Source organism: Microdochium trichocladiopsis (genome assembly GCF_020744255.1).
Source record: "Microdochium trichocladiopsis strain MPI-CAGE-CH-0230 chromosome Unknown B0I36scaffold_11, whole genome shotgun sequence".
NCBI classification, from domain to species: domain Eukaryota; kingdom Fungi; phylum Ascomycota; class Sordariomycetes; order Xylariales; family Microdochiaceae; genus Microdochium; species Microdochium trichocladiopsis.
In genome coordinates, this window is record NW_025763554.1 from 1,356,241 (window position 1) to 1,376,550 (window position 20,310).

General features: G+C 56.5%; 9 protein-coding genes across 9 annotated transcripts; 3 read left to right on the plus strand and 6 right to left on the minus strand.

The window, feature by feature from the left end:
- Window positions 1-1,457: 1,457 nt before the first annotated feature.
- On the plus strand, window positions 1,458-3,273 carry B0I36DRAFT_435720 (glycoside hydrolase; the record flags this gene model as incomplete). The annotated part of the gene is made up of 1 exon (XM_046162782.1): window positions 1,458-3,273. The coding sequence occupies one exon, from the start codon at window positions 1,458-1,460 to the stop codon at window positions 3,222-3,224; it is 1,767 nt and encodes a 588-aa protein (XP_046006665.1). The 3' UTR covers window positions 3,225-3,273.
- Window positions 3,274-3,599: 326 nt separating this feature from the next.
- B0I36DRAFT_335897 (Alpha/Beta hydrolase protein) lies at window positions 3,600-4,699 on the minus strand. The gene has a single exon (XM_046155538.1). It carries the CDS (start codon window positions 4,552-4,554, stop codon window positions 3,718-3,720), a length of 837 nt encoding a protein of 278 aa, XP_046006666.1. The 5' UTR covers window positions 4,555-4,699; the 3' UTR covers window positions 3,600-3,717.
- A 1,104-nt stretch (window positions 4,700-5,803) lies between these two features.
- On the plus strand, window positions 5,804-9,134 carry B0I36DRAFT_335899 (uncharacterized protein). Its single transcript, XM_046155539.1, has 2 exons — window positions 5,804-6,100; window positions 6,208-9,134. The coding sequence occupies exons 1-2, from the start codon at window positions 5,895-5,897 to the stop codon at window positions 8,708-8,710; spliced, it is 2,709 nt and encodes a 902-aa protein (XP_046006667.1). The 5' UTR covers window positions 5,804-5,894; the 3' UTR covers window positions 8,711-9,134.
- A 54-nt stretch (window positions 9,135-9,188) lies between these two features.
- Window positions 9,189-9,725, minus strand: B0I36DRAFT_368424 (uncharacterized protein; the record flags this gene model as incomplete). Its single annotated transcript, XM_046159617.1, has 1 exon — window positions 9,189-9,725. The coding sequence occupies one exon, from the start codon at window positions 9,723-9,725 to the stop codon at window positions 9,189-9,191; it is 537 nt and encodes a 178-aa protein (XP_046006668.1).
- Window positions 9,726-9,845: 120 nt separating this feature from the next.
- On the minus strand, window positions 9,846-10,430 carry B0I36DRAFT_368425 (uncharacterized protein; the record flags this gene model as incomplete). Its single annotated transcript, XM_046159618.1, has 1 exon — window positions 9,846-10,430. The coding sequence occupies one exon, from the start codon at window positions 10,428-10,430 to the stop codon at window positions 9,846-9,848; it is 585 nt and encodes a 194-aa protein (XP_046006669.1).
- A 790-nt stretch (window positions 10,431-11,220) lies between these two features.
- Window positions 11,221-12,660, minus strand: B0I36DRAFT_377623 (epoxide hydrolase; the record flags this gene model as incomplete). The annotated part of the gene is made up of 4 exons (XM_046160575.1): window positions 11,221-11,358; window positions 11,443-11,544; window positions 11,659-12,318; window positions 12,418-12,660. The coding sequence occupies 4 exons, from the start codon at window positions 12,658-12,660 to the stop codon at window positions 11,221-11,223; spliced, it is 1,143 nt and encodes a 380-aa protein (XP_046006670.1).
- A 707-nt stretch (window positions 12,661-13,367) lies between these two features.
- Window positions 13,368-15,955, minus strand: B0I36DRAFT_335900 (uncharacterized protein). Its single transcript, XM_046155540.1, has one exon. It carries the CDS (start codon window positions 15,939-15,941, stop codon window positions 13,587-13,589), a length of 2,355 nt encoding a protein of 784 aa, XP_046006671.1. The 5' UTR covers window positions 15,942-15,955; the 3' UTR covers window positions 13,368-13,586.
- A 1,393-nt stretch (window positions 15,956-17,348) lies between these two features.
- Window positions 17,349-18,251, plus strand: B0I36DRAFT_395190 (uncharacterized protein). Its single transcript, XM_046161518.1, has one exon. It carries the CDS (start codon window positions 17,451-17,453, stop codon window positions 18,060-18,062), a length of 612 nt encoding a protein of 203 aa, XP_046006672.1. The 5' UTR covers window positions 17,349-17,450; the 3' UTR covers window positions 18,063-18,251.
- B0I36DRAFT_388623 (uncharacterized protein) lies at window positions 18,246-20,232 on the minus strand. Its single transcript, XM_046161258.1, has 5 exons — window positions 19,980-20,232; window positions 19,797-19,867; window positions 19,447-19,664; window positions 18,840-19,240; window positions 18,246-18,698 (listed from the first exon to the last, which is right to left on the minus strand). Exons 1-5 carry the CDS (start codon window positions 20,011-20,013, stop codon window positions 18,442-18,444), a joined length of 981 nt encoding a protein of 326 aa, XP_046006673.1. The 5' UTR covers window positions 20,014-20,232; the 3' UTR covers window positions 18,246-18,441.
- Window positions 20,233-20,310: the final 78 nt, after the last annotated feature.

Below are 20,310 nucleotides of genomic sequence, written 5' to 3' on the forward strand. Positions count from 1 at the left end.
GTATTGTCCAGCGTATGCGGCACGGGGAAATAATCCCCAGCATCATTGTTCGCCTAGTGTTAGACCACGGCACAGCGGATCTGAGAAAGCCTTCCCAGTATCTACTTTGAGGATTCCTTGATGGGTCATTTAGGCATGAGCGAAACGACTGCTTACATCTCGTCATCAGGATCCAAATCAATCATCAGTGCTGGCGCGTCACAGTTAGACTACACTCATAATCTCCCCCGCAGCTGCATAATCTGGAGTTCACGTAGTGGGCTCCTGTAGTAGCTGAGTTTAGTCGATCCAAGGACTACGAAGAATACTATCAGGTAGGGATGTCTGTAGCCAACGCAATCTCGATGGACGTGAGCAGAGTCGCGGCTGCCTGCAAGCAGGGAGGAGGGAGAACTTTAGGACCTTAGCACCCCTCCTGCACTTAGATAAGTCTATGGACGCCACGGATACTGTTTTTAATTACCGCCTCTTATAGAGAAAGTAATATATAGCCCTACTGATCGCCCTTAGTTATTCACCGGAATGAGATCACCCCTACGCTGTACCTACTTTCTATCGGACTTAGTTACCTAGATATAGGCACTTCCATGGCCGAACTGAGAGTATCATCTGGATACTCGGACTTTCGGAATAGACTCCTACCTTTATCTAGCTACGCGTAATACCCTCTAGTAGGGTATGAGCAGCCGGCAGTAATCGCAGCTAAGGACGTCCTTATATAGCCTCCCTACGAGATAGTTAAGGGCAGAGAAAGACGCATGGGGACCGATGCCCGGTGGATGTGATATGTCGCTGTTGTGATTTTGGAAAGGTGAGCACCAAGAGGCCGAGTCCATGTTCCACCTGGGGGAGTTTAGGGACATGCATTGAAACCCCGCACCCGGATGTCTATCACGACGCGAATCATCCAGACGAGGCGGCCAGAGGTAGCTGTCGTTGAAGCGAGAGGGTTTTCTTTGTCTTTCCTTCTGCGCACGCATTCCCACAAATGGCCCTGCCGTGACCCATCTCACAACGGGAAGTTGGCGGCTACACTAAACGTCATTTCCTCACTTGATTCGTCATAGTCTTTGCACGGGCGCACGAGCGAAGTGTTTCTGGCCTGGCAGGAGATACGAAGGAGTGGAGTCACTACACATGAATCGTCATCGTCTCCAAAACGCCGCCTGCACTTGCATACAAGCCATGCGGAGAATGAGGAGGCGATGAGGGTGCGGAGACGCCCGTGACTTCTGCCGGACGGGGAACCGGATATTATTGGTATTTGCGCTCAAGAGCGTGCCTCGACATCCGCATTTATCCCTTGCCTCACCTCACCTGACATGCTCAGATACCTCTGGCTGTCTCACTCACGCTTTTAACCAGTTCACACCATCCCCAAACGCACCCGACTTTTTGTTTTCTTTTGTCCGCAAAGCAAGCCCCGCAACACTACTCTCCAGTTTCCCCGCGCCAGGATGGGACAAGAGACAATCTCGCCAGATTCGTCCCTGCTGCCGCATCTCCGTCATGGCCCAAACGGCATCCAGCTCATCGTCAAGGGCAAGCCCTTCCTCATGCTCGCCGGCGAGCTGCACAACTCGTCGCTGAGCTCGGCCCGCTTCATGGCCGACGTGTGGCCCACGATGAAGGCGCAGTCCATCAACACGCTGCTAGGTTCCGTCTACTGGGAAATGATTGAGCCCGTCGAAGGGCAGTTCGACTTCTCCGGGCTCGACGCTGTCGTCCGGGGCGCACGGGAGCACGGCCTCCACCTCGTCCTCTTGTGGTTCGGCACTTACAAGAACGGCATGTCGACCTACGTCCCGCACTGGGTGAAGCGCGACGTGAAGCGGTTCCCGCGCGTCCATGTGCTCGACGAGACCGCCAGCGGCCGGCGCAAGAGGACACTAGAGATGATCTCGCCGTTCTCGGACGAGTGTGTCACGGCGGACAGCCGCGCGTTCCGCAGGCTCACGGAGCACCTCGCCGAGATGGACTCGGAGCATAACACCGTCATCATGATCCAGGTCGAGAACGAGAGTGGGCTTCTGGGCGACGCGCGGGACCGGTCTCGGGTTGCCGAGGCCGAGTTCGAAAAGGGCGTGCCCTCGGCACTGGTTGATCATCTGGTGGCCGCGACCAAAGATCTGCACCCCAAGTTCATCCGACGGTTCGGCGAGAGACTCGAGACAGTCGCCAAGGCCAGATCAGAGGGCAAGGCGACGAGCTGGGAAGCGCTGTTCGGGCCGGGCGACGCCGCAAGCGAGGCGTTCACGGCCAATGCGATCTCGACGTACGTGGGCAAGGTCGCGGCGGCGGGCAAGCAGGGATACCCAATCCCCATGTACACCAACACGTGGCTCAACTTTGACGACCCGGCGGCCGCGGCCGCGGCGGCGCTCGATCTCGAGGGTCTCCCCTTCGTGGCCGGCGGCGGTGCTCAGCCGGGCATCTACCCGTCCGGCGGACCCTGCCCGCACGTCACTGACATCTGGCGTTTCAACGCCCCGGCCCTCGACTTCCTCGCGCCCGACTTGTACTTGCAAGACTACGAGGCCGTCTGCAGGGACTACACGGCCCACGCGGACAGCCCGCTGTTCATCCCGGAGCAGCGCCGGGACGAGCACGGCGCGAGGAGGGTCTGGCTCGCGTATGCGACGTACGGGGCGCTCGGGACTGGCCCGTTTGGTATCGACACGGCCCCGGAGGCGATTGGGAGGGAGTACAAGCTGCTCGCACAGACCAAGGAGTATCTCCTCAACACGCCGCCCTCGAAGCGGTTCGGCTTCTTCTTTGACGAGCTGCCACAGTCTGGTCCGCCCAAGGGCCAAGAGCACTGGACCAAGATGTTTGGCGGGCACCTCGAGGTCATCGTCGAGCGGGCGTTTGTGTTTGGCAAGGCTGGCCCGGGAGGCGGGATGGTGATCCAGCTCGGTGGCGAGGACTCGGCCAGGTTCCTGGCGGTTGGGAGGGGATTCAACGTCCACTTCAAGAGCCACAAGGACGACGCCACGTTCACGGGTATTCTCGACTCCAGGGAGAAGGAGTATGTCGAGGATACTGGGGAGCTCCGCACCCTCAGGACGCTCAATGGGGACGAGACGAGAAGCGGCAAGTTTCTCATCATGCCGAATGAGGACCCGGACTATGGGGGATTTCCCATTGCGGTGACGATCCCTGCCAGAACCTGCATTGCCGAGGTTGAAGCCTACTGGATCTGTGAGAGCAACGAAGACATGTAAACAGGTTTCCGCCTATGCATGAAACGTCTATGATAACTTGTACCTCGTTTCAAAGAACAATGGTTATGCTCCGTGTTTGAACGTAGTGAAAACTAAGGGGTTTGTTTCCCCTCGAACGCCAACGGGGTGGCCTCGCCAGGATAGGCAAGTAAAGTCAAAGCCTTAGAGCCTCGTGGTGATGGCTGTATTCAGGTTCAGATGGGTGGGGGTTTGCTGTCGGAGCTGAATGACTCACTGAACGCTGTTCGGTGAGCACGGAATGAGGCCCTCTCCACCCACGCAGCGAAGGGCTGGACAGTATTAGTGAAGACCAAGCATGTCAAAACAAAGGCGCGCGCCTTTTTTATTCAACGTGAGACGGCAACATGCCTCAACGCGGTCAAGGATGAAGTACAATGCACTTTTCCTCGTGTGGAACAGCTAGCGAGCCATCAACTCCATTAACCAGCACGGCCGACACGGAGACAAGCCGGAAAAACCATTGGTGTCATCATCACGGCGTATCTATAAACGAGCGACCTTCGAGCCAGCTCTGAATCAGGCGGTTGACCTCGTCAGGCTTCGTCTTCATCATCCAGTGTCCGCCTGCCTCCAACAATTCCAGCCTGTCGAGCTCGTCGTCCCACCCAGCCTCTCTAATGGCGTCTAGAAACTGACCGGCCGAACTCATCACTAGCCTGGGCACCTTGACGCGAGTCCGCCTGGCATACTCGACGCCGCTCGGCAGGAGGCACTCGACCTGCTGCTCCACTGACCGAATTGCGGCACCCTTGTCCATGCTCAACGCTCGCAACAGGTTCCACGTCTTGATGTACTCCGGGGTCTCGGACGGGTAAAGCGCTTCGAAGCAGGAGGCTAGAGCCGTTTCGTAATCGTCCTTCAGCTGCTCGACAAGGCCGAGAAACATGTGCAACGGCGCCTGATACGACGGGTCGAGCAGGACCAGGCCCTTTACCAGCGATGGGTGCCCGTGGGAAAGCTCGATCCCCACGGTAGTGCCTAGGCTGTGCGCTATGATTATGGCCTTGTTACTGTCGTCGACACCGCTCCGGCGGAGAATCTCTGCGGCATCCTCGGCCATGGCCGTCGGCGACATGTCTGTCTCGGTGTGGCCGTCTGCCTGGAGAGTCCGGCTCGCCCCGTGGCCGCGCAGGTCCATAGCGATGACGCGGAAGCACTTGTGTGTCTGCAGGAGAAATGGCAGCTGGAAGCTCCAGTCGGTCATGTCGCACGTCCAACCATGGATGAGAAGGACCGGCAGTCCAGAACTAGGGCCATGGATGGTGTAGAAGAGGTCGCAGTCGTCCCGCGAGAGGTGTGCGCCAGACATGATCGTGGCTTGACGCAGGTGTCGCTGGAGCCTTGTTTCATTCAATCTCTGTGGTCACTTGAGTTTGTTTGTGTTCAATTGCACTGACGGGCGACCGCGAGCGACGAACGTGCCTCAAACCAGTGACGTTGCTGCTGGCCCCAGTCTAGCGGTTATATGTAGCCTGTTTGTGACCTTCATCTGAGCTACCCCGCGATGGCAACCCAATTAAGCCATCGGTGGTCAACGTCGCCGATGGCCGGCTTATCAAGCACGCAGTGCCTTGACTGGGTCCCGCTGACAAACATATATCTTGTGCTTAGTAGACAATCGAGGCAAGGCAATTCTTTAGGTAGTGACCTCCGCTTAGTCCGCTGGAGCAGGAACACGACCTCTTTGCATTACGTTTCGGGAAATGGTTCCGAATCTGACATGAATTATAGGCCTCACGTTTTCAAGGATAGGTCTTTGTTATTCTGGCTAATATCTAGATAGAAAGAGAGGACATAGTACGCTACGGCAATCCTCCTTTATTGAGCTTACAACCATGCTTCCGTCCTGGTCCTCCGAGCGATCCGCCGCCCAATCGCAGCCAGCCCACGGGCACACCTATTCCCAAATGAGGGGCATCAGCAGCTGTCTATGGTCGCAACAGCAATTGCCCGCGTCCCGGCAGCTTTAATTCATCCGACCAATTTTGCTGACCATATCGCAGGCTGGTGTCATGATCCTGCCCCCGGGGCCAACCGTTAGACAGGGCGCTGGGGTTGCTGTTCTGTAAGATAGGTAAGGCCTATGCGATAATAACTAATACTCTACTATCGTTCTCTCTTTAGGGTTGTCGTATCTCTAGGAAGAGATATAGTACTATTAGTTCTTAACGTACGCTAGATAGCTCCTTAGTTACATATGTAGTTCGCTATATATACTATATAGCTCCGTTAGTTCTATATCCCGGGACCTGCTAATATAATCCGAGGGTGTTCCGCCCCACGTGTATGACCTGTCCTTATCCCTGGCCTGATCCTGCGACCTGCTGGTTGGGTCGTCACATAACCAATCGGCCTAAGTGATTTCCCGGAACTCGACAACCCCTGTAAAATACCCGCTTTCTAACGGATTAAGTCGAAAACGTATTAGCGCTTATGTCGCCAAGCAAATAAAACCCTCTATCTACTCGGATTTACGGAATAGACCGTTATCTCTATCCCATTATGCCATCTCCCCTCTGCTGTCTCACTGCATCCCATCGTGTCTCTCAACTGTACCACGTTCCGAAAGCCTAGCTGAGTATACAGACGTCTGGCCATAGCCGTGGACTGGGCTGCCCGCTATACGTGTCTCCTCTGGTAAGGTCCACCATGATGGACACGCCAAGCCTCCTGAGGGAACTTCGCCCGCATCCCTCCAATGTTACACGGCCCAGTGTGGGAAGGAGAAGGAACGGACGGTTGAGCTCATGTGAACCTTGTCGCAAGTCCAAGCTCTCTTGCAACCATGAGACCCCTTGCTCGCGGTGTCTGCGCCGGCGCATGGGGGACCAGTGTGTCTATCACCCGCATCCTCTCTCCAAGGTACGTCGCACCATGCCGAGACCTCCCGCCGAGGAGGATCCATCGGCCGTATCCAGGTCATGCTCAAGTCGCCTGGCACCGAACGGCACTGACGCTTTGCCGAACAGAACAAGTCGGCGCCACCTGATTCGGGACGCCTAGCCACTCCGGTCTCTTCCACCTCGGACACCCCTACGAGCGAACACACCCGCTCCATCCCCGTCTCAGAGGCCATCTCGCCGTCCATCTCCGACTCTGACGAGCAGGCCATCCACAACGAGCACAACCCGGGCTATGTCGGTGTGACCTCGTACTCGACGATATTCTCCGACGGGTTCGCCGACCTGACGGTGGAGCCGTCCAACGACCACAAGTGCAAGATCCAGGAGTCGGTGACGGAGAAGAACATGGAGCGGAGCTGCGAGGTGCTGTCGTTCCTGCAGAACCGGGCGCTGGTGGACGACTTTGCCGACATGTTCAACCAGCTCGAGGAGGACGGGGGCCTGCTGGGGCGGCCGATCCTGGAGACGTGGCAGAAGGGCATGTGGGAGACGCACGGGGAGACGCTGGCGCGGCAGGACCGGGGCGAGGTGCGCAAGCTTGCGCGGCTGCTGTGGGACAACTCGCACAGGCTGCCGCCGATGAGCAAGGACATGTCGGCGCGGCAGTGGGCCGAGGGGGACACGGGGATGGGCCTGCGGTGGGTGACGGTCGGGCTGATCGCGGCGATGGTCGGGCTCGCGGCGCAGCAGGTGCTCGAGACGCACGTGCTGTTTCGCAAGCACCGGGTCGAGCGCAAGGCGCTGCTGGGCCAGATGGGCGCCGTCATGAGCAGCTGCCTCGACTTCTACCGGCAGTGCGACATCATCGACCTGCGCCTCGCGTGGCTGGTGCTGGCCATGAGCCTCATGCCCTCGCCCAACAAGGGCACCTTCAGCTACGAGTCGTACCGCGAGTCGAGCGAGCTCAACGACATCATCATCACCATGGGCCTCCACCAGCCCCCGCGCACAGAGGTGCCCCTCTTCCACGCAGAGCTGCGCAAGCGCACCTTTCTCTGCGCCTACGCGCGCGAGATTGCCACCGCCACCTTCCTCGGAAGGCCCCCGCGCCTCTCGCACCGCTACAGCACCGTCGAGGCCCCCTACGACCTCAGCGACGACGAGCTCTTCCTCGACCCCCCAGAGCTCGCAAAGGTCATCGCAAACCTCGACCCCATGGGCTTCAACCGCGAGGGCAAGTTCCGCCGCTCCGCCTACGAGCGCGGCTGGATCTCGGTCACGACCACCCGCGAGGACATCCTCGACCTCGCCCTGGGCAAATACACGCCCGAGGAGACCATTGCCGCCGCCGCCCGCATCCAGCGCACCTTCCGCGACACCTGGGCCACCTACCCAGAGTACATCACGCGCGTCTGCACCGAGAAGCTGACGATGCTCCGCGAGCGCCAGGTCGCAGAGAACCTCACGCCCCTCCAGACCCTGCTCCAGTACAGCGCCCGCCATGTCAGGTTGTCGACCGAGCTGCTCCTCCAGCTCGTCCTCATCCGCAAGGTCAACTCGCACTCCTCCAAGGTCAACAACAGCACCGCCACCGCCGCCTCCAGCCAGATCCCAGAGATCAAGCCAGACACCATGATCCGCATCGCCTCGGACCTGCTGTCGGGCTGTCTCGACCTGTCGCAGAACAATGTCCTCATGTACAACTTCCCCCAGGACATCTCCGCCTTCCTGGGCAGCCAGGGCATGCGCGCTGCCGCCATCGTGGGCGTCGAGCTGCTCAAGCAGGAGCAGCGCCTGCAGCGGCTGCAGATGCAGGGCCTGCGCCTCGCCGAGCCGCCCCTCCTTCCGCGCAGCCGCACCATCCAGGACCTTGCCGTCTTCGCCTCCAGGCTCGAGGCCGTGGACCCTTCAGATGGCATGTCGGCCATCTGTACGCAGGGCCGGAAGGTCATCGGGAGGATACTGGACAAGTTGCTCACGCCCGAGTTCAGCAGTGCCGGAGTGCCGGTGTCTCTGAGCAACGGCGGCGGCGGCGGTGGTGATCGGAAGCCACCTTCCTCAGCAGCAGCCGAGCCATCAAATTCCCAGCACCAACACCAACAACAAAGAGGATCTCTGCCATCGCAGACGCAAGCCTCCCCCCAGCATCAGCCAAGCGCTGCTGCTCAGGCATACAACCACACCGACAGACAGAAGCAAGAACAATCAAGCCTGCCACGCTCGGCGGCGTCCTCGATTGCCGCCCCGAGCCAGTCTCTGCACATCCACCCCAGCGTTCTGGGCATCAACAACTCCGCTGCCGCTGACCACATTCACGACCCGGCGCCCTCCCCGCTGGCGACCCTAGCCAACGCCGCGGCCGTTGACGCCTCGTCGTGTAACCTCCCGCCCTCCGTGGCCCTGGACTTTTCGGGGCCCCACCCCCTTTCCCATCCTCAACTCGGCACCACGGATTACTACGACACCGCAATGCCCGATGCCAGCAGCGAGAGCGCCGCGGCGAGGCCTCAGGACACGGACCTGTGGAACTTTGTCTACGGCACAACCGAAGCCCCGTTCCTGGGCTACGACCACGACTTTATGGCGTGGTTGGAGAACATGGACTTTGACGGGGTCATTTGATCTTTGAGTATGAGGAGGAGCCTTGAAATCTTGGAGTTGTTTTGTTTGTTTTTAGCGACATTGTCATGGAACTTCAGCATAGCGTGGGTGTAGTGTTGTTGTTCTGGGGTCTGATTTTCACTCGCGAATTGATCCGTCAAGTTCAAAACGTCGGCTGGTGGGCGCGTGAAAGAATGGGTGTACTGCTGGAAGCAGGTTGTTGTTAACTCTATTATTATATTGTTTTGTTCTCTATTGGACGACTCGGCCATAATGGAAGCCAGATATGTGAGCTAAACACAAATAGGAAGGTAAAGGGATTGTCCCTTGGTGCACACCGGAAAATGATGGGCGTTCGACACTGCAACGCCTTGTCCAGCAGCCGTCCGTAGCTCAAAACGATAATTATCGCGCTTTGCGACCTATGGTCGCCCCGTTTTTTTCATGCTCGTCCCTGCTTCGCAAGTTGTCGGCGTCCTGATAATAAGTCTCAGCCGCTTCAGTCTAACTCTGCATCACCGTAGATCTCATCTCGCGTGAGCTGGCGAACCGTTTCAAGGTCAATTTGCTCGGGTAGGATGTGAGAGTAGAAGACCTCAGGCGCTGATGCCAGGATGTCGCCGGCCATCATCTCAAACCGTTCGGCAACGTGAGCATACAGCGGGACATCCCAATTGGATCCGTAGTAGTGGTCTTGATCATACTGAGTCTTCTCGGGATGGAGAGTCAAGGTGAGGTTCCAGTCGACGCCAAATTGCTTCTTGCGCCAGCATAGGTGCTCATCCATCTCGTTTTGACGTACCAGGTGCCAAGGCTTCCGTGTGTATAGTGCTTCGTTGAGATTGTTGTCGAGCTCACCGTCGAGATCCCCGTCGTCCGGCTCGGGGATCTCAACAGAGGAGCAGTCGTCGGCTTCACTGTCAGTGTCATCGCAATCAGCTTTGCAATCCCAGTACATGCATTCCTTGGGCTCTGCCTTGCCCGTGAAGTTGTAGGGAAGCCACTCGATGATGTGGAGTTCATCCAGGTTGAACATCTTGAGAAACATGCAGAAACGCTTAATCTCGTGGAGGCAGCCAACCGGCACAAGTGCTGCGCCAGACAGAGCCAAGCGCTTGATGCGTTGGAGATCCTCTGGCATGAACTGGCCAATCTCCTAGAAATGGCCGCCCATGAGCGAGTAGCGGTGAGGACCAGCGCCCTGGATCTGTCTCAAGTACACGGTGTCGATCTTGTGGTTGAACCACGTCATGGCCGAGCTCGAGCGTGTCCCGAAGGCGAGTTCGTAGCCGTGTGATTGCAGCGTGTTCCTGGACTCGCGGCACGTGTGGAGCAGTGCTGGTAGTGGTGCTCGGCTGAAGAGCTCACTACGTCGCATGAACTCGTAGGCGACTACTGGCTGCTCTATGAGCCAGTTGAGCGGAATCTCTGGGCACTCAGCGGTAGGCACCCAAGGCTTCCGCGTGGGCTTGCTGTTGGTGAAACCGTAGTCCTCAAGGGCAGTTTGATTGTCGACTTCGAGCGGCAATTCGTGCCGCCATCCCGGAGCGAAGTGCGCAATCGATGGGTCGAGCTGGAAACCCTGGGGGAAAATGGTTGTGCGAAATCGCTTGAAGAATCCCCCAGGACACTCGGCCTTCTCCTTGACTTCGACGATACGAGGCTGGATCGAGGCCACGTATATCATCTCACGTATCTCGAACGGCAAGCGTGAGAATGGGTGAAAGGCTGGATCGACCATGGTAGAGGGTGCTGCACTGGCACGAGTGCAGAGCGTGGAGGCTGTGGCAGTGGTCTATATGCTGTCAACCGTGGATTGCGTATGTGTCTGGTTTTATGCTGCTTAGGTCGGCGGCAGCATGAATGGAAAGATGACTAGCGACAGGGAGGGGTCAGCTGGCCGTTCCAAAGAATGGCGATGGGATGAGCAGGGAAGCTGTCTACACGAGATCGAGGTTGAGTGCGTGAGAGTGCCCCGGGGAAAGGTGAGGAAACGTAACACATGCACGCCGTTTGTCGACCTACTGCACTCCAGGGTTCCCTTAAGTGATGGTTGCATGCCTCAGGCCATAATCCAGACAGGGAAAGAAGACCTGCCCGAAACTTCCAAGGTTGGAAGTCACAGGACGTTGCCTGGCAGTCACGGCCCACTCACTGGCTGGTCATTGACTAATCATTCCTGGGCTCATATTAAGTAGATGCTACGACAGCACTGGACCAGTTAGTCCCCTAACTTGGGATTCTGATGGCTATGGTGTCAAAACCCTCAGGTGCAGAGCTTCAGAGGTCCAGAGGTTCAGGGTACAAAGGTACAGAGATGCAGAGGTACGGCGAACTTGCTTTGATTGTATGAGACTATGCCGTCTTAGTGCGGAGGAGTTAGTATCGCCTCTCAAGTGCCACATGTTACTTTGTGTGGAAATGCTCTAGCGTAAGTGCGGCGCAAGGCACACAGGTCGAGATAACCAAGTATAACACAAGTATATTGGCACATGTGATCAATGCAAATCGGCCACACGAGAAAAGCCATTCTATGCATCAAGCTGCCCAAAGAAGTCCTGCACGTCCTTGACATAGAGATCCGGGTACTGCTCAGCGGGGAAGTGACCACCAAAGTCGCGGCGAACGAGGAAAGTCAAGTTGCTCGTTCTCTCGATCCACCTGGGAGGCTATTATTCCGGTAATTTCCTGCAGTCAGCATTGAACTCAGAGGCGCTCCCGTGGGGGGGCCATGTTCATCAGCATCAACTCACCGCCAGTGGGAAGTTCACCAGCTCCTCGAACGGGCCGTTTATGCCGCCCCATTGGGAAACGCCGGTGGGCACGTCTGATTTCGGAAACTGGCTGCTCTCGGGCTATTCCGCCACGAAGGATGCATTGGTTAGCGAAGTACTCCGTCTTGGCGATATACATGGCTCTGCCAAAAAAGAAATGCAGGGATTGCGTGGAATATCTTCTACACCACGTACCCTGAGCCACTCCAAGTAGGCCCTCAGATTTCCATATGCACCGGGAATCCACAGCAGCAGGGTCCTCGTTACGACTTGCTTGAGGGTATAAGGATAGCCGTCACTCCCGAAGTGACAGAGATGCCAGATCCATCCTGCGTAGCCGACGGGGCTGTCGTTGAGAGCTTGGCCGAGCTTCAGAGGACCTTGGCCCTGGATCACCATGTACGCGTTGAATCCCCCCTGGAATGCCAGAACACTGGCAATGTATTCTGTCTCGAGCTGATCCGTCTGGTTGTTGTTGTAGCGCTCTATGTCGGCCGGCGTCGGCTGGGCAAAGTGAAAGTCGGTAAAGTGGCCGACTATGTGGTCCTTGTCATCGTCGACCATGAACAAGGCGACCCACCACCCAAAGTCTGTCGAGACGATCCCGTACTTGTCGTAGCCCAGCGTGCTCATCAAGTTGGCCCAAGCAGCACCGGCTTGACGGGGTCCAAATCCTGTATGAGTAGGCGCAGGGCTGAAACCGAAGCCAGGGCTGTCGGGCGCGACTACGTGAAAGGCCGGCGCATTCTCATCCTGCGGTGCAGTGAGCGGCTTCAAGATGTCGTTCCACTCGGTATACGTAGATGGCCAGCCGTGTAGCAGCAAGAGCGGGATGGCGTCGGGCCTCTCGGACCGCTCGTGGACAAAATGCACAGGCAAGCTTTGATTATATCCGTGTCCCGCGGAAAGCGTCACAGTGTAATGTCGACCGGCGGAGTTGAGTTCTTCCTGAACCTCAAGCCAGTCGTAATCGTTTGCCCAATAGCTAGCGAGAGCCGTCATGTTCTCGGTCGGCGGACCTTCTCTCCATGTCTCACTTGTACCATCCTCCAAGGGCAAAGAGGGCCTATAGAGCCGGGCTTTGATAGCAGCCTCTTTGATGAGCTTTGGATCGACAGATATCTGGTAGGGCGCGGGTTCGTTGTTGGCAGACGCTGTGGCAAGCATTGCCATCGCAAGGAATTTCGGGAAAAGCATTTTTGAATTCAAGAAGTGTTAGGATTGCTTGACCAGGTGAGAGAGCTCAGCGATGCTTTGTGGAATAAATAACTTTTATCCTTGGCAAGTGCTATCATTCTTATGTATCAACTGCCTCATTCGTTTTCAACTGCCGCCCTTAAAATCAAGCCGACTGGATTAACAACATGGTCACAACGGCCACCAGCTGACTGGCTGAATAATTGCCGTTGCGGAACCAAAAAACCCCCCGGCCGCGGAATCAGGCGGTCAGCAAGGACATTGAGTGTGATTTCCAAGCAAGCTGCTTTGGGTCCTGGTCAAGTGAAAGCAGCCTATCAGGTAGGCCAATTCTGCTCAAATCTGGATTTGTAAGCGATGCCGTGAGGTATGTACTGGCAAGTTTTCGCAACTACAGGGAGCAAGATGTATAAGGCGGGGGTGCGCCAAGCATGTAAGCTTATCCCGATGGCCCCGTGGAGGAGATTAGGAACAACGAATTACCAGAATCTCGCGAGGACTGTTTACCTTTTTCCTCATCGTTGTGCACTAGTTCGTATGCAACCAGGCGAACGGACACTGCTTTACTTTTGACCGTCTCATGAGGCGGGATTCTCGTGGCTATCATTGTTCTATTCTCTGCAAAGACATTCTTTGTAGAAGCTCTTTCAGTCTTTACCCGGCCTCGTCAAAACACTATACTATCACTCAACATAGACCCTCATTGCGTGCGGCTTGCGCAACTCTCCATGTATCACACTTCAGGCACTATGCACTACAGATCCAATGACGGAGTCCAGCAAGCCACCCTGCTGGATCGACCAATTCCAGGACAATAGTTGTTTGAAGCTTAGACTTGCTTGATGGAAACCTGTGAGCGTAGAAGGTCCTGCACTACAGATGGGATGTGCCCATCAAGGGACTTTGGGTATTGCTTTCAAGAGACCTCAAAACCTCCTCCTCTTTCGAGGCTCGTCTACATCGTCATAGCCTTCAGATTTATCCGCCGGTTCATCCAAATCGTCGTCAACTAAATCGCCATCCGAGAGTACTTCAGCCTCGACATCTATAAATGCTGCACTTCTGCTCGGGTGTCGTCTTCGTATAGGCTGGTCCACGCCACTATCATCCTCGTCATCTGTTTCCAAGGCCTCCGACTCCGTGGCCCAGTCTTCGTCAGCTACCTCTGCCAGGTCATCGATATCAGTCTCCCGCATCCTGTGACCGCCTTCATGACCTCTTGCATAAGCTTCACCTCCAATGACTGAAGCCTTGAGCCTCATACTGCGCCGCGTGCCTGCGTTTCTGTCGTCCGTTGTAGAGTCCGCACGGTCATGGCTGTGGATCGTTAAGCCATGCTGGAAGTCGAAGTCGTACCCCGGTGTTTGCTGTAGGAACTTAGATTCATCCCCTTCCACCAGGTTCTCCTCGTCAAGGTCGTTCGTGATGACTGGTACAGGTATCTTTGCCTCGTCATCAACGCTCAGGACCCAGTCGTTCCGAAACAAGTCCAGCGTAAAATGGTAATAGCCAGGGCCACTGCTTCCATTGTCGTAAGATTCGCTTGCCCTGGAATCTTCTGGCATAATCCTCTGGAACTGGAGTGGCGGAAGCAGTAGTCGGGGCGCCCTGACTTCTCCTCCGAGTCCGATGAACGCCACAGGCGATGGAAGACTTGTCCAGCATGCCGCAAAGTTAATCCTCCTCTCGTCCAGCCCATCTTGGTGACCATCTCCCTCCTTCTCTGCCCTCAAGATGTAAACCTTGTCCCCCTGCACGAGGATGTTGTCATGATTCACCACGAGTTCCTCCTCCTCGCCAAGGAACGTGATTGGCGAGCTGAGGATTCTGCGCCGCGTATATGCGCAGCAGGCCTCGTAGATGCTCGAGACCTCGATACTATCTCGTGCGTCAAAGTTCTCGTAGTCGTGAAAAGGACAGCACGATGGGCGATCTTCTTCCTCGTCATCCTCATCATCCTCGTCCTGTTTCCAGGACAGCCGGCGCTTGATAAATGGCTTTCCTGTGTCCTCCTGGAACAGTGTGTCGACGTTGGAGGAATTTAGTCGGCGAAGCATGCCCCCTCCCGCCGCATCTTGTTTATGCGTCTCTGCCGCTATTTCCTGGTTCGGTACAGGCGTCGTGGACAAGATCCGTATGACGTCCGCGTCGCAGACAACCTTACCACGCACCGTCTCCGTTTGCAACAACGATCTAAACGTCTTCCCACCGCCAACACGACAGTTCAAGTAGTCCAGCACCGCAACCGTTGCACAGTCCTTGATATGGCCCGTTTCGTCGGTGTCGTCCTTCGTTGTTTTTGAAGATGACCGACTGTTCGGTGGTGCGGTGGTGGAGAACCAGTAGTTGTACCCGTTTGTCAGGAACCGTGTTCCCGCGAACTCTTTGAGCAGGTACACCATGTTCTCACCAGACTGGTCCAAGCTGCCCGTGGAGGAAGATGTAGACAGTCCCCAGTGCATCGCGTTGGCCTTCTCATAGCAAGTGTGCGCGTGGGCCGCAAGCTCTGCGTCGAACACGCCATGACCGGTCATGTAGCACGCCTGGCTGAAGAGGCCAGCGACAGCCTCGTTATGATATCTCGAGCTCATGGGCTCCGAAGAATGAAGCCGCTTGTCCTCAAAGATGAGCTCCGTCCGGAGGAAGACCTTGTCCGTGTCGATGAACGGGTGACCTTCGTGCTCGAGTCGCTGGTCAAAGATGACGAACTGCATGGGCTGGATGTCGTAGAAGCAGATGTTATTGCCATGGTTCTTGTCTGCTGATCCAGCCTTGATGAGTAGAGCAGGCTTGTCGATTGCGTCTGCGGCATCGCTGTCTTGCTGGCTGCCCCGGCTTGTGCCGGATGCCAGGTAGACAAGCACCGTGTATTTCGATATCTGGCTTCGCGCAGCGTCGTAGTACGGAGTGTCTCTGTGCTGCGAGAACTTGTCTGTTTGTGGTTTGAATCTGTTGCAGCGGAACACATAGTTGACGAAGCGAAACGAACCGGCTGGACACGTAGGCCCTGCGGTGAGCCCTATTTTCTCCAACAGGTCACTCCGCTCAATCGCGCTGGTGAGGGCACGAGATAGTATGTTGGAATGGAAGATGAACCGCTCCCCGCCGCGGGTGGTACCGTTCAACGGAGACACATAGAGGTCCAGCTCGGCAAGTTGCTTGACGACGATCTCCGCCGAGTCGTCCATAGACACTCTGCCCGTCCACACTTGTATATCGCTCTGGCTTTGCCGCAGCTCGACCAGGCCCATAGGGAGCACCGTCTCTGCTGCCTTTTCCATCGCCGATGTCGTCCTCGACTCCAGCCACGCATCAAGCGGTATAATGTTTTCAAAATTGTGGTATGACAGATCTGCCGGGTCCACAAAGACCGCAAAGAGCCTTGGAGTGCCCAGGACCTGCGCGAAGTACGGCTTCAGGCCCACGTCGGTAATCTTGTAGTCGAGGTCCTCGACAAACTTGAGCATTTTGTAGCTGGCGGAGGGGTGAAATGAAAGCGGCATGATGCCTTTGAGGATCTGGGCGTCAATTGGCGCGTGCAGGAGCTGTGTTATGCCCTCGAGCAGCTTCGTCTCCTCGTCACTGAGCAGACCCCGCCAAGCCGCGAGATAGAGATCACGCACACCGAGAGCAACATGGCGCTTCGAAGTATTCGACAGCGCTTCGAGGGGGGTTGGATTGGCTTCAGGAGGTGCTGCTAGAAGAGATCGTAGATATGCCAGAGAGCGAAGAGTGGTCAAGGACGACTGCCCGACCTGGTCTGAGTCTGGTAGGCCATCGTCGAAGATCAACGGCCAGACGTTTGAGTTGATGGTTTCACCGCGTACCAGCTGGGCAAGCTGGGCGTTTGTTGCGCCTGCATCGCGGTCTTGGATGAGGCTGACTATCCTCTGAGAGTCGAGCTGGGGCTCGCCGTCTTCTGCGAGGCTGCACCATCGCGCCAAGGAGGGCTGTGGCGAGGCACGGGTCTGAGGAGCCGGCTGGTTGTGATGCTGGGACTGCATCCCCTGTGGTGGTGGTGGTGGTGGTGTCTGCTGCTTGGGTCTGTCTGGGAGAGGTTCCACCGCAGGCCGTTTGCGAGCGAGGCATCAATGCAACGGCTGCCTTGGGGATTGCCAGGGGTCTGAAGCCAATACGGTGGGGGCTGTTCCCCCGATCGGCGAATCATGTCTCTGGATGAGCTGGAGCTCCTCTAGCTCCTTCAGAGACAATAGAGGCAAACACCACAAGCATTGCTTTGTAGATGGCTGTCCTTATTCTTCCTCTTACTGAAAGGGTTGTCAGTATCGTCACAGTCTGCAAATAGTTGGATGACATTGCCCCTGCGGGAGTCGGCACTGCTGCAGTTGTCTCACTAGGACAGGCATGCAGGCACGGCCAGATCTCGCCGGTGTCCATGCAACCGGAAACCGGGCACCAAGGTGTCTCACCACCCAGGGCCAGGCATGTGCCGGTCTGGTTGGACCACTTTCCCACAAGGGACCATGTCCGTCTTCTCATTGTCCGGGGTCGCGGCAAATGAAGAAAGCTCCATTGCTGCATCAGGTCTAGAGACGAACTCAAGACACCCTTTCCCGGCAGTCCCAGACATGGCTTGACACCCTCAGGCACCCAACAACAGCTAGCCTTGGCTTTATCTAAACACATCTCTGCATCCTCCCTGTTGGGGTTTCTCTCTCCTCCGACACATCACCACAAGCACGAACCGCGCAAGGGAACGCTCTCATTAGCACTCTTTGTCAGTCTTCCACAAACCCTCCCTCGATCACCGACCGACTCGTCACAAAGAAATGAAGGCATCCACCACCCTCACTCTCGCGACCATTGGCGCCCTAACCCACGCCCAGACCTTGGACGTGCTCCCCAACCCGGCCGCCTCGCAGCTCAACGCCGCCGCCAGCGCATACCAGGCCGGCATCCAGAGCCTCAACTCCTGGATCCTCTCACAGCAGGCCGGCGTGACTGCCACCGGCTCCGCCATGAACGATGCCTATGTCAGCATCCAGTCCGAGGCCGCGGCCATCGGCTCGAGCATCCAGGGCGAGCTGGACGGCGTCGTCGCCAGTGTCACCCAAGCTGCCGGGACCACGGGTCTGCCTGTCACTTACATCACCGGCGGCGGCGGACAGGCGTCTGCTGTCACCGCCGTCATCAACGGTATCACCATCACAGGCTACGGAGACCTGCCGACCACCTCCCCGACGGCTTCCGTGACCAGTGAATCCAGCAACCCCTCAGCAGCCATGACAAACTCGACTTCCATCCCGGCCGCAACCAGCACGCCCTCGTCTCCAACTTCCAGCTCAGTCCGCGCCACCGGTGCCGCTATGGCTGTACAGACGGCCGCTCTGGGCGCTCGGTTCCTCGTTGCCGGAGCCGCCGTCCTGGCTGTTGCATTGTAAGATGTGTCTGAGAGAGAAACCAGACGGGCTTCAGCAAAAAAGAGGCATGAGCCTTGAGGCTATACTGTGGTCACGGTGTAGCTTGCCTAGCTGCATTCGCAGAGGATGTCGCAATTGTATCATTATATGTGAAAGATGAGGCAGCTTTGACGCAGTACTTAAACGATGTTTCACACAGCATTTGGCTAGAGCGTGTTTGCAATACCTGAAGAAACGATCCAATTTAACTGGTGATAGTCTGTATATCTTGCACCAGGTCGTGAAACTTCATCTGACTTCCGCACTTACAATATAGTGTGCATGAACTTAATTTGGCGTAAAGTCGGCGTTGTCATATGCCACCACCATCACCACCACCACCGTTCTCTATCCCGACTCTTCACTCCCGAAAAACACTTCTCAAATACTCCTCGATGCCCAGAAACTTGACGTCCGGCAGGATCTCGTTCCATTCCCTCGTCGCAGTGTACGCGCCGCGCGCGGCGCCCATGAGGAACCCGGCAGTCAGGAGCTTCTCGAACGCCTCCTTCTGCTCCGGGGTGACAGAAGAGTGCGTGATGGTGGGGGTCGTCTTGGCCAGGATGCGGCCCGCCACCAGGTCGGACTCTTTGAGACGCTCGACAGTGAGTTTCTTGCCTGTTTTCTCGTAATTTTGCAAGGTTTTGCTTTTTGTTAGTCTGCCTACGGCCTGCGCACGGTAAATGTTTTCAAAAAGGGGAAAAATGCTTGTCAATCTGGCGTAGACCGGAAAACAAAGTGTGCGTGGAGTAGCATTACCTCTGACCCTCTCCACAATGTCAATCAGCTCCTTCACAGTGACAGTCTGCCCCTCGATACCTCCCCAGACGGGCCACTTCCCCTGCTCGACGTCCAGCGCGCGCGCCACGACCTTGACCACATCCCCCGGCGAGGTAAAGGTCATCCTGTCGACCTCCTCCCTGCCCTCCACGGTCAGGGCGTGCAGGATCTCGGGCTGGAAGCTGATGGCGATGGTGTCGATATGTTTAAGGTTCGCGGGGGCGTGAGGGTGCCCGAGGTACTCGGTGAAGTGGCCGCTGTGGAAGAGCGTGTACTCGAGCACCTTGTGCGGCGTGTTTACCTGCTCGAGATAGGCCCGCGTCTTGAGCTTGCTGTCGTACCAGGGCAGGAATTGGATTGCGTCGGCGAGGTGTCGGCCGCTACAAGGATGGGTTTTGGTTAAATCTCGTCGTTAGAAAAAGGAACGGGGAATGGAGGACTATAACAACAGCGCAAAGGCAAAGGCAAATCCATATATCCCTTGCCACCTTAAAAAGAACAAAACACACACACACACACACACACACACACACACAAGTGTGATTTGGGGGAAGGAAGCACATGAGAGAACGGAAAAAAGACTTACACAGACCACTCGCTAGGCACAAACCTCTTCACGCCCGCGTCGATAGCCGCGTCGACGAGCCGCTTCGACACGGCGGCGTCCGGGTCGAGGTGCGCGATGATGAAGCTCATGACCACGTCGACGCTGCCGGCCTTGAAGATGCGCGAGAGCTCGGCAGTGTCCTGGTAGTCTGTCTGGACATATTTGAGTCGGGGCACCGTACGGAGCGTGGATGGATCCTAATAGAATGGTCTCAGCATGTTTCGCATTGCATCGGCACAGCATTGTCGTGTGGGGGCCAGTTCCCTGGGAAGCAACATTGGCCAAATCCGGTGGGCATGTCAGGGCGAGGGGAAGGGAGGTTTGCTCACCCTGCGGACGAGACCGAGCATCACATGCTCCGTGTGCTCGGAAAGGTAGTCGATGAGCGTGCTGGCCAGCTCTTTTCCGGCATAGATAGCACGATTAGCAAGCATGTTTCACATGGTCGTGTGCACTGCCCGGTGACCAGAGCCAAATTATGGGCAATCACGACGCCAAGGAGGAACACTCACGACCCGAAGCTCCAATGATGGCGACGTTGACCATGTTGACTGATCTGATGACGACTGTCAAGCTGTGTAAAGATTGATCTTGTCGAGTTGGTGCCGAGGTGCTTTGGGATGTTTTCGTATTTGACTTCTTGACTTTTTGTGTTGACCGTCGAAAAACAATGTGTCAGATGATCGGAGTGTTATAAGACCGGATATCGATTGCAGCGGCACTCCTCAGTTCATTGCAAGACCACCACCCGATTACTCGTTATATAAAGGTAACGATCTGTGCACACACACTCCAGCTCAGCTCGTTCGGAGTAAGCAATCACATAATGCTCCCCTGTCCACC

Bases quoted from the DNA above. Each gene is read 5' to 3' on its own strand.
- B0I36DRAFT_335897 (XM_046155538.1), bottom strand. From the start codon at position 4,554: ATGTCTGGCGCACACCTCTCGCGGGACGACTGCGACCTCTTCTACACC.
- B0I36DRAFT_335899 (XM_046155539.1), top strand. From the start codon at position 5,895: ATGATGGACACGCCAAGCCTCCTGAGGGAACTTCGCCCGCATCCCTCC. The intron at 6,101-6,207 runs CTCCAAGGTACG...CTGACGCTTTGC, and splicing joins GTCTATCACCCGCATCCTCT to CGAACAGAACAAGTCGGCGC.
- B0I36DRAFT_335900 (XM_046155540.1), bottom strand. From the start codon at position 15,941: ATGGAAAAGGCAGCAGAGACGGTGCTCCCTATGGGCCTGGTCGAGCTG.
- B0I36DRAFT_395190 (XM_046161518.1), top strand. From the start codon at position 17,451: ATGAAGGCATCCACCACCCTCACTCTCGCGACCATTGGCGCCCTAACC.
- B0I36DRAFT_388623 (XM_046161258.1), bottom strand. From the start codon at position 20,013: ATGGTCAACGTCGCCATCATTGGAGCTTCGGGTC. The intron at 19,868-19,979 runs GTGAGTGTTCCT...ATGCCGGAAAAG, and splicing joins CATCATTGGAGCTTCGGGTC to AGCTGGCCAGCACGCTCATC. The intron at 19,241-19,446 runs GTAAGTCTTTTT...CCATCCTTGTAG, and splicing joins GTGCCTAGCGAGTGGTCTGT to CGGCCGACACCTCGCCGACG.